Source organism: Monodelphis domestica, chromosome 1, assembly GCF_027887165.1.
Source record: "Monodelphis domestica isolate mMonDom1 chromosome 1, mMonDom1.pri, whole genome shotgun sequence".
NCBI lineage: Eukaryota > Metazoa > Chordata > Mammalia > Didelphimorphia > Didelphidae > Monodelphis > Monodelphis domestica.
Genome location: NC_077227.1, coordinates 183,472,138 through 183,484,555, shown reverse-complemented (window position 1 = coordinate 183,484,555; position 12,418 = coordinate 183,472,138). Strand labels below are relative to the sequence as shown.

Sequence of the window (12,418 nt, the reverse complement as noted above, 5' to 3'; positions counted from 1 at the left end):
AATTCACTTTTGTCACTGTTTTCCCACAACCTAACATATAGAATAAAATGGCCGACATGTAGAAAATGCCTAATAAATTCTTGTTGGTTGACTGAAAAAATGATTAAGATGATCCAATAGGATTTCTTTCATCTCTCTGTGATTCTTTAAACTTACCAAAATCATCACTCTCTTGTCTGTCATCACATAAGAAGAGATTGCCTTACTCTTTGCTAAGGCCAATCCTTCCTCCTATGACACTGATCTCATTTCTTTAATTAAAAGGGCCTTGCTCTAGAAATCTATCTCCTTTTTTTTTATTCTTCTTCTTTTCCTATTGAATTAGTTCCTTCCAAGATACATAAAAAATACCGAGGTCTTCATAATCTTTAAATGAATATATATATATATATATATATTTTTTTTTAGAAGCCTTCCTATAATACTACTATTGAAAGCACTACCATTTAGCTAGTCTTTCATTTTTTTAAAACCTTGTGCTATTTTTTCCAGTCCTCATTCTCCTGGCCTTTCTATAACATTACTGAACTATTAATGATCTGATCTTTTGAATACTCCTCCTCTTCCTTGATGGATATGAAACTGTCTAAATACATAATTTAGTTGTGCTGTCATATTGATTTCCTTCAATTCTTTATCATTTTCCCATTGTTCTCTGAGAAGAACGGATGGTTTCTAAGGTCCTGTCCTTGGTCCTTTTTTTCTTTCTCTATACCTTCTCTTTTAGCTGTCTCATCCAATCCCATGGCTTTAATAATTTTACTCTCTATGCAGTTTACTATGACAATTCCAAGTTTTTCCTGTTCAAAATATTTCGTGACTTTTTGTTGCTTAAAAAAGAAAATACATGTTACTTAATATGGAATTTAATGCTTTTAAAATGTAGCATTAAGCCTACTTTTTCAAGCTTATTTCTTTCTCTTCCCCTTCTTCCACTCAATGCTACAGTCAAAATTTAACTCAATGAATATTTATAAAGTGCCTACTAAACACAAAGCACTGTCCTTGGTACTGGAGTTACAAAGATAAAAAAGAAACAATTCTTCCCCTCAAAGAATGTATGTTCTATTGGAAACTATAGTACAGTATATGTGCAAATAAGTAAGTGAACAATTTCAAGGAGAAAGCTCTAGCAAGGTGGAGTAGATGGCTACAAAGCAGAAAAGCTTTTCAGAGAAGGCTATGGCCCATGAACAGAGCTTTGAAGGCTGATAAATATTCTAAAAGGTGGAGATTATCAGGGAGTGCATTTTAGGCATGCAGAATAGCTGAAGTTAATGCAGGAAGGTGAGAGATGGAATGTAGAGTTCAGGGAACAGTTAGCAGTACATCCCAGGTAGAATGTAAAACTCATGAAGGAGAGCAATGTGAATTAAAGCTGGCAAGAAAGGTTGTACTCAGTTTGAAGAGGTTCTTAAATGTCAGGCTTAAGAGCCTATATTTTGTCTAAAAGGCAAAAGGAAGCCAGCCACTGAAAGTTTTAAGCAATATAAAGACTTTTGTCTTGGAAATAGTAAGACAATTTAGTACTTGAAAAGTACAGAGATGATTTGGAAAAAGTGAGATAAAATATTGACTATCAAGAAGATTAAAGAACAGGGTCAATATAAGTGGTAATGAGATTGGGGTGAACTATATAAAACTAATAGGAAAAGTTAATAGTGGTAACTCTAAAAATTATTTTAACTTGTATTTTACATTTTTATTTTTTATTTTTTTAGTATTTTACTTTTTTAGAAGAAAAAGAGAATGACAATTCCAAGTTTTCTGATCTACCTTATGATTGTAATAATAGCTTTCATGCCTATTTCTTTTAAGAATTTTCTTTTTGTTTTCTCAATGGTGGTAGAGTGGAACTGAGACAAAATAGGTTTTTAGTTGATAAAATTCAAAGTTTAATTTTAAAATATAATAATAATTACCTAAACTAAACAGAGGGAAATGATTCCTTAAAAAATAAAGAAAACTATTTAGAGGAAACATGTAACTTCTTAGAGACTGCAATAGATGCTAGAGAAGAATTGTTTAGAGTAGGGAAAATCATGAATGGAATACTGAAGATAGTTCATTATCTTTTTATTAAGCTAAAAGTTTTTTCCCAATTTCCTGCTTGTTCCCCCTAAATTTATCTCTGCCTTTGTTTCCCTTTGCAAAATCTTTAATTTTATGTAATTGGAATTATCCATTTTTTCTTCTGTGATCTTCTCTGTCTCTTGTTTTGTCATGAACTATATCTGACAGGTAATTTCTTCCATACTCCACTAATTTGCTGATGATATCATCCTTTTTGTCAAAATAATATATCCATTTTGAGCTTATTTTGGTATACAGTACAAGATGTTGGTCAGATGTTTTCAGTTCACTGGATAGCCTTTATAAGACTTTAGGGTTCTTTCTTGAGGAAAAGAAAAAAAAACTAATAATGTATTATAGGCTAACCACATTATATCTGGCTTTTATTAATTATAGTTGCCTTGATTCAGGGGACCTGATGTCACTGGTAATGTACCTGGACCCACATAAAAATAAGCCATTTTTATAACAGACTGATGTTTGCTAGAATGTTTCCTTTTTATATTACAGATATTGACGAGTGTGCCACTATTCCTGGAGTCTGTGATGGGGGTGAATGTTCAAACACTGTCAGCAGTTACTTTTGCAAATGTCCCCCAGGATTCTATACCTCTCCTGATGGAACCAGATGCATAGGTAAGTGAAATGAAAATGAGATACACTGTTGATGAAACTCTGTTATGAAAATTTTCTAAGTAGATAATAGTTACTTCCATATTGAACATTTTTTCTGAGCAAGTTTTCTCAATAGAATATATATTAGTACTATAATCTTTACTACCAAGGCAGAACCTTAGTCTTGCACAAAGGTTACTGTATGGGTGCCTTCTTTAATCAGTCTACAGTCTGATATATGACCCAGTAGTTAGTTGCTGAATTAACCATAACTCAAATAGGTCAGAGTAATGGATTATGACCAGTTACACAGATAACTCTAGGAATATTTTGAGGATATGAATCAATCCTCCCATGCATCTAAGCTCTCAGTCTTAAGGATTTCAACAATCTGACTTTTACTACTTCCTAACAGGGACTTCCACTTGGAACACGCACTTAGTAGCAATATACTCTCGAAAACTCAGATTTTATTCTCCCTCCTTTTTTTCCTATCAAACTTTCCCTGTTCATACCACTGGCAGCTGAACTTTCCCCTCTCTTGAATCTTTGTGTGCTGCTATTCCATACTACTATTGTATTATACCATCTCTATCATATCTTAGAATGCTTTTTATTAAAATTAACTTTAATGTCTAAATATTTTATCTCTCTGTTATAAACTCCTCTTGGTAGTCAGTGACTTTAATATTGTATGCTTTTGTTTACCTGCATACATCTCCTAATTAGCAGAATTTGAGGCAGTGTAACAAAATGAACTAAAAATTTTTAGACTGCAAGGGGAGAAATTTTTTTTTTAGTGTGTCAGGAAGATTACATAGGCAAGTCAGTTGTGTCTGGGAGTTTTCCCCTCTGTCTAGCAGCCTTACTTTATTGCTGGTTATTATACCTTCTCCTACTTAAGAAACCACAGAGTCTCCCCAAATCCTAACTTTTTCAGCAATTTCTACAACTATTCATGGGAGTAAGTGAGCATATTATTGTTTGTAAGTGTTGGTCATTTATAAGTCAGATGTTTCAAGTCTGAGACTGCTTATATATACAATCATGATTTATTGCCCTGCCAACTTTCAGTTGCAAAATTTTGATTCAAGTCTCTGTGCTCTAAATTTAATAAGTGAGCCATAAGGCTAAAAACAGGCATGTCAGCACAGACACAAATCTCCGTTTTCCAAACATAAGTGATATTGGCCAGTTGATAGAATTTAGCATGTTGCAGCCTTAGCCTGAAATTCTATTTGTAGCCTGAAAGTAGACCACACTGTAAATTATATGTACATATTTCATAATATGATCAAGTGTTTACATTAGGTTGTGACCACCAAACTCATTTGCACCTGGGACATCATACTAGGTTTGAATATCTCTCTCCACTCACAGTACCTTTTGATATAGGCCCAAAACATTTTCTGAATACTGAACATCAAGCATTATATGGTTTTAAGGTTCTACAGATACTGTTTCTCAATCCTCTTTATGAAGAGGTACTGTCCTCTGCTCCACAAAGCTAACACTGTTTCCAGTTCCATTGAATCCTTTCATCCTGGAACTAGCTACATTAAACTTCCTCTGCCCTTTGGTTGTGAGTTCACTCTTACCAGTGGTACAGGAACTTGAACCACAGAAAAAATTTTAGAAAGCAATTTATACTTGTCAGTGGTTTAAAAAATATTTTTTGGAAATAATTTTTTTGCCCTTCAAAACTAGCTCATAAATTTGTTTTATGGTTTGTTTATTGCTTTTTAGACTTCTTCTTGATGTTTGTGATTTAAGTGTCTCTAAATTAGCTTTGTTTCTTCTTAGTAGATGAATTGGAAGATGATGTAGTATAAACAATTTCTGGTCAAGTTTTAGCCATGTTGGTTATGGTCATCATTCACTGCATCCCTTGCTGACTCCCTTGTTAGAAAATACACCCATAAAGTTTTTCCACATTTATATGCATAAGAAATAAAATTCTAGATTTCCAAGGATTCCCATTTTACTTCTCTAATATTTTCCTAGTTTCAAAGTACATATCACAATGTCTTTATCTTGCTGAATAATGTGCAAGAGGCATTTTTTTTTTACTTCTTAAGGCTAAGAGCATGTGAAAGCTTCATTTTCCTTTCATTTCTTAACATTCCTAATAGGAAACTTTGGGCTTTTCCCCCTTTTGGCTGGCAATTCTTAGCACCTGGGAGCCTTGAACATGTAACCTTTCCTCCATGCAGTGACCATTAACACCTCAAAAAAAACCTCCCTATTGATTTATTAGATATTATCTTGTTTGGAAAGCTTGATTTTTGGTATGTTTTATGTACTTATGTAGTGATATAGGCTAAAATAAATAAAAATTTCACCCTTTTTAAGCAAACAATATTTTTCAATTATGGAAAAATAAAGATAGGATATAAATTATTCACTATGAAGAAGTAGACTTCACTCAGTAAAGGAATTTACTCTGGATTCTTTTAGCTAATAAGATCATTTCATAGCATTTAAAATACTACTGATTTTATAAAAAATGAATATATCTTCAACTTTTTAGGGAAGTGTATTTTACTTCAAGTAAAGCATCCTTGTAGACATCTGAGAGGTGGGTAGAGAGATAGCAGAGGATGGTTATCTACCTCATGTTTATCATAGCAATATATCACCCAGCATCTATGAGAGCAACACATTTCTACTTTGCCATGTGCTATTTTTCTGGCAGCATTGACTTATATTGTACTGTGTCATGTTGTCATGACCTTAAACATGATGTAACCCAATAAAACGAGTATATAGGAATGTATCTTCCTGTGTTGCTTTGAACAGATAACTTTCTTGGCAAGAAACAATTCTCCAAAATTTTTTATATTCTATATGAGTATTTGGAATCCTGAATAGTCTAATAGGTAAAAGAATTCATTCCTTTTAAAGTGCCCTATATGGTAAATCAGTAGGACAAAGGAATATTGATAAATAAACATTTAATTTAGGTGTAGACTTTTTTTTTTTAAATAACTAACCTTCTCTCCAATTCACTGCTTACCCTTTCATCTGGCTGAATGTTAACCTCAGGGGATTGAAAAGAATTACCAAATGTCTAACTTTGCAGGTTGTTTTAAAGTATATTTTAAGAAATATTGGTAAATAAACATTTAACTTAGTTGGAAACTTAAAAAAATCCTTAGTTTCTGCCTTAAAATCAATACCATGTGTTGACTTGAAAGCAGAAGATAAGTTCTAGGCAATGGGGATTAAGTGACTTGCTCAGCATCACACAGTATAGAAACTTTTTAGTTTTTTATTATAGACACTTTAATAAAAATTTATCTTCTCCCCCATCCCCTGATTACCCATACACTTTAATGTGATTCAATGTTAACCATGGGGAGGAAGGGAGGGAAGACTTACAAAATGTTTTATCATAGCAGATTGTTTTAAAAAATGGGTCTTATATCTTGTGTAAACTACTTATGTAAAGTTACTAGAATTAAATAATTTGATTCTAAGACATTACATTATTCATTTCAATTCATTAAATAGTTATTAACCCTCCATCTTCTTTTTTAGGGCAGCTAGATGGCAGAAGGGATAGAATACTGGCCCTGGAAGTCAGGAGGACCTGAATTCAAATTTGGCCTGAGACACTAGCTTTGTGACTGGGAGCAAGTCCGTTAACTTTAGCTAGAGAGGGAAATGGCAAGCTATTCCAAGATTTTTGCGAAGAAAACCTGAAATGGGATCAGGAAGAGTCATATAGTACTAAAAAACCATTGAACAATACAATTTGTGCCTTGGAATATTAGGAATACTAATGGATTTTATTATTCCTGCTAGTAACATCCCTAATTGCTTCAGGACTTGGAGGAAAGGGAAGTGGAGGAGTATGTTATTTGACGGTTGCACAGAGGGCAAAGCAAGAACCATGAGCAGCTGGAGCTTGCACCTTTTTGCCTAAGTTGCCTGAGTAGACCTCGTGAACCCTGTCCCTTTGTGGGTGGTGCTTCTCCATATTTCATGTGAATGATCCATGTGCGCTTTTCTGCCCTCACAGATGTTCGCCAAGGATTCTGTTATGCATCTCTGACCAATGGACGCTGCAATAACCAGCTACCCCAGCAGCTCACCAAGATCCAGTGCTGCTGTGAAATAGGCCGCTGCTGGGCTGCAGGGCCTGCCATGGCCCCAGAGATGTGCCCCATCCGGGCTACAGGTAGGGTTTGATCTGGTTGTCTGTTCTAAGTCCTTACAAAAAAGTAAGTAAAATCTAGAATGGCAAGGAAATAAAATATCTGTCCTAATTTCTGCTGAAATACAGGGAAAACTACTTCAGCCTTAAAGAGAAGGGTTTTGTTGTTAATTACTTTTCAAGTCATCAACCAGGGTACGGGACTATGAGGATCATCCTTTTGAGGACATTCAAACTTTCATGTTTTTTTATTGGCTTTTCTTTCTCCCACAAATTTTCAAAAAGTCAGGATTGGTGGAACCTCTTAGGAATATTTGAGTAATAAGTGACACTTATATAGAGAAAGGGAACTATCCTCCTCCCTTTTATTCAGTACTGTGCAGGCTTTTTACTAGAGTACAGTTTGGGTCTCTGAGAGAATTCAAGAAATTGGAAGAAGTTCAGAGAAGAACATTTTAAAAGGTGAATATTTGTAAATAAGACCAAATGAAGAAAGAATAAATGTATATGGGTTATTTAACTTTAAATAGAAAAAGATACTTTAATACTGATCATAAAGATTATCTTAAAGAGCATCTTACAGAGGTAGATTACTAGTTATTTTTCATTTGGGGTGAGAAAAGAACAAATCAAATTGGGCCTAAGTTTGGCAAAAGGAATTATTAAAAGATAAAACTGGTGTATATAAAAACAGGTTACTAGGGAAGTACATTGAAACTTTTTTTCTGTAGATCTTTGAAAGTAGGATAATTTTGTCATGTGCCAATATGCTTGGTCTGAGGGTAAGCATACTCAAAGGCAAGAGGAAAGTATGTGTGCTACTTGGGAGACATTATACCCTACCAGTGTTCTGGCTACAGTGTTTCAACATTGGCTTAATTTCTCTTCTATGATGAATATGTTCTATTCATCACAGTCTAACCCCTTCCCCAACACCCACTCAAACCTGCCATTTTTCTCAGCCAAATTCTCCTATATCAAACTTTTTAAAATGATAATTTTTTCTACCTCTTAGACTTGATTGAGATGTAGCTTTTTCTCAATGAAACTGTTCCTCTTATTTTCCTCTAGTTGTAGATGCTGCCTACCTTCTGCTCACCTGATTCACAGACAGAAAAAAGGGAGATTAGTTTAGCTATCCCATTGCCCCCATTGCCATGTCTGGTCCATTGTTGTTGCTTTTGCTACATGAAATTCCAATCCCCCTTAATCCTTTAATTCTTTCAACCATGCTAATCTGCAACACTGAGCCAGCACCTCCATCCACTTTATCTGTTCTTGCTCCTTTCTTTCACTACTATAAAGTAGCTTACAGTTTCTCCATATATCTGCATTTCCAAAATCCTATTAGACACCCTCATCTAGTGGTTAGCTGGCACCTCAGAGTCAATGTGTTTCCAAAACTAAACCCAAGATCTTACCATTTAAGCAAGCCTTTTTTTAATGATGCCACTATTATTTTCTCATATCTAGATTTGAAATGTCAGTCATCCTTAAAAACTACTCCTCTCTCTCTCTCTCTGTCTCTCTCTCTGTCTCTCTGTCTCTCTCTCTTCCCCCCCCCCCTCTCTCTGCAAACCCTTATGTTCTGTCTTAGAATCAATACTGAGTATTGGTTCCAAGGCAGAAAACCAGTAAGAGCTAGACAATTGTGTCTTCAACAGGCACACCCAGATAAGTATCTAAGGCCATATTTGAACTCTGGTCTTGGAGATCTATACACTGAGCCACTTAGCTGCTCCCAAACTTTCCCTTGACCACATTCTATTTGGTCTAATCTTTTTATTTCTACCTTTGCAGTATCACTTACATTCATCTTTCTGTTCTTATTTTACTTTCCACCCTATGGCAGAACCTATTACCTCCTGCCTAAACTCTTAACTACCTTCAATTTGGTCTCCCTACCTTCCTGTCTTTTCTTCCTCAAGTCTGATCTACACCCTATTCATAGGTTAATTTTCCTAGTACAGCTCTAATCACAATTTTCCTTCCTTTGAATTCCTCTAATAGAGACCCAGCTCCTTGGCTTGGCATTCAAGGTCCTTTTTAACCTGGTATTAATTTGTTTTTCTAAACCTAGAAATTTAACAAAAAGTGCTTACTATATGCTTGGCAATATGCTGTGCCCTGAAGACACAAATATAAAGAATGAAACAATTCTAACTCTTAAGAACTTACATTTTTATTAGGGTCTTTACTCCTGTCTTCATGCTTTTCCCTCTGTCTGGCATACTATCCCTCTCCAGTTTCCAACTATTGGAATCCAACTCATCCTTTAAGGTCTAGTTCAGAAGCCATCTCATTCATGAAATATATCTTGATTATTGAAACTAGAAATGTTCCCTTCTGAATTTCTAAAGTTCTCTGTACCACTTTTATGGCATGTATCTCATTTTGCCCTGTCATGGAACAAGGCTGCCTGTGGTAATGTCAGAATCTCAGTGTTTGGAAGGAATTTTATAGGCGATAGTCTAAATCATATCTGAATAACATGCTACAACATTCCTATCAAATTATCATCCAATCTTTGCTTGAAGACATACAGTGTAGAGGAACAAGCCCCCTCATAAGGCAGTCTGTTCATTTGTTTGTTTGTTTTTTTTTTGGTTGCTTAAATTCTTAGGAAATTTCCTTTAAGTCTAAGTGTGCTTCTTTGCAATTTCCATTCACTGTTCCTTGTTTCCTTCTGAAATCAAATAGAGTAAACCTATTCACTTCTATAATGTTCTCTTCAAATGCTTGAATACAACTATCATGTTCCCCCTAAAATTTCCTTTCAGGCCAAATGTCTTCAGTTCCTTCAACAGACATCAAGATATTTCAGTATCTTGATTGTACTACTCTGGGTGTTCTCTGGTTTATGAATGGCCTTCCTAAAAGTAGCATCTAGAATTAAGCATAATATGCTAGTTATGGTCTAATTAGCATAAAATACAACTTTTAAACAACATAAAAGTTCCTGCTTATGCTCTGACTCTTAATCTAACTTTAGGTGACATTCATTTTTTTTGACTTCCATGTCATAGTGTTGATCTATATTGAACTTGTAATCTATGAAAGTCCCTAGAATTTTTTTTATTTTCCATTTTTATCCAGGTCTTCTGCATCTTAATCTTGTGAGGTTGATATTTAGTCAAAATATAAACTTTATATTCATATCTATTAAATTTCATCTTTTAAATTTGACTTTATGTTCTAACAAGTCAGGATTCTTTTTAATCCTGATTCTGTCATCTGTGGGAGCTGTCCCTTGTAGCAAATTTGGTATTCATACCATTTCTACGTTTATTCAAATAATTGATTAAACACCCCCTCCATTGGAGACCTCCTTCAAAGTTGATATAGGGCCATTATATCACCTGCTATAATAACCTTCTTGGAGACAGGATCTTCTTTTCAATTTTAAAAATTTTTTCCTCACTTCCTAGCCCAGTGCTTTTAGCATAAGTGCTCACTTAATATTTGTTGAACCAATAAAAGCCTCTCAATGTTTCTTTTACCCTTATACTGGAGATGATATTTAGCTTACCATTATGTAATTTGTGTTCTGTAAAATGGATCTAAACCAAGGAATTTTAATGTAACAAGTGAAATTGAGGTTAGATACATCTCTATTTGAAATAATACTTATATTTGATTCAGAATAAAATTTTTATTTCTGGCCATTAACTGCACTACTTACAAAATTATAATTCTTTATTGCAGGGTGCACACCTGCACATGGATTTTACAATAAAATTTCTGTTTATTGCTGAGAATTATATATGAGCATTAAAAGAGTTACAAAAAAACATTTACTGTATTTCAACATCTAGCATGTTATGTGTCACCAAATTTTTTTCTGCCTAAAATTATGGCCCAGGAGTTAATTAGTTACATATAGAAATTACATTAAATTCTTTAGTATATTAAAGAACATTTTAAGAAAAAAATTAGAGAGTTTCTCCTTTGGTAAATCGCTGTTTCAGAAGTATCAAGCCTACATGCTCAAAACATGGCTTAGTTACTGTTTCACAGTACTGCAAATATTAACTGAAAAATTATAAATGTTAAGGCTGTGCCTATAACTGAGAAGGAGAAAACCAATGGAATTGGTCTGAAAAATCAGGAAACATGAGCAGCAGATAGTTTTGGGTCCACTGAAATCCTAACAGCCACACATCCTTCTGAACTTTTGAATTCCTGGATATAATGATGATGGTAGAAGAAGATTTCAGTGGATCAGCATTTAGAAAAACTTTGGGGGGGGTAGGGGGAAAAATCTCCAGAAAGTATGTTCCTCACCTCAACAAAAAAGGTACTGGGCTGTGTAATAAACATTTAAAAGGTCTTAATTTTTACTTGAAAAAGATATATAATATTGTTGGGAGACAACAGTAAGTCTTTAGGTTGGTGAATGGGAAGAGCAGTGATTCAGGACACCATAAATCCTGCTAGAATATTTGGGCAGAATTTAATGACTTGCCTGAAATAACCTCAAAATGAAGTACTTTCTTCATTATATCAGACATACAACAACAAAAAGAGCATATTTACTCTTAAGTGCTTAATGATAGACGCATTTTTTAAAATGAGAGAAAAGTATCAAGTGATAGAATTGTCCTTTCAGAAATTTTTTGGAAAGAGGATTACTGATAGGACAGGGTGCTGAGGTTCATATGTTACAGAGGTAGGAGAGTTTATAATTGAATGCAAACACAATATGAGCAGTGCCATATTGTAATGGAGAGAACATGACTCTGGTTTAAGTCCTTGTTCCAGTGTATTTGAGCTGTCTAATCACAGGCAAGTAATGTCCTTGAATATGTTTAAGAATTTACAAAATTGGGATTATAATACCTCACAGAGTTGATAATGTTATAGATTTAGAGTGGAAAGAGACTTTAATAGGCCCTTTAGTTAAACCCCCTCAATTCTACAAATGAGGAAATGTGGGCTTAGAGATTTTGAGTGACTTCTTAAGATCACTTAGTAGCAGAGCTTGTATTCAAATCTAGGTCCTTATACTCATATCCAACACTTTCTTTCCACTGTGCCTCATTGAAAAAGAAGCTTTTGCAAATATATATATATATATATATATATATATATATATGTACACACACATACACATATACGTGTATATATATATGAGTTACTATTCTCATAACCAGGCTACCCCAAATCCTACAGAATACCCAGGGGAAGAAATTCCAGATATAAAACTGTGGTAATAGGGCTTCATGCTACAGACCATCTGACCTGCATAATAAAGCTGGCCTGGGAATGTTAAATGATATTGGAAAAGCCGCCAAATTAGGCCAGGTAGTAATAATGGGAGACAGCATAAGAACATCATAATTATCTACCCATAAATTGGCAGGACTCCCTATGGGGATGTAACGACGAAGATTTTTGGATAAGACAAATGAGTGTTTCTTAGAAGAAGTCAAATTAGAGTCCACAAGGAAAGGAAATAGTTTGGATTTGTTTCTGAGTAGTGGACAGGAACTGGTGTAGGAAGTATCTGTGGGTGAACCACTATGTGGTAGTGATTATAGTGTGATTAAGTACAAAATCCTGGCAAGAGAG

At 34.4% G+C, this 12,418-nt stretch overlaps 1 protein-coding gene across 4 annotated transcripts in view; it reads left to right on the top strand.

The window, feature by feature from the left end:
* FBN1 (fibrillin 1) overlaps nucleotides 1-12,418 on the top strand; it is a 319,830-nt gene that overhangs the window by 163,983 nt on the left and 143,429 nt on the right. For all 4 annotated transcript variants that reach the window (XM_056810161.1, XM_056810160.1, XM_056810162.1 and 1 more), the window contains exons 9-10: nucleotides 2,584-2,709; nucleotides 6,713-6,871. In XM_056810161.1, the coding sequence (XP_056666139.1) occupies nucleotides 2,584-2,709; nucleotides 6,713-6,871 (285 nt within the window). The remainder of the gene's footprint in view (nucleotides 1-2,583; nucleotides 2,710-6,712; nucleotides 6,872-12,418) is intronic.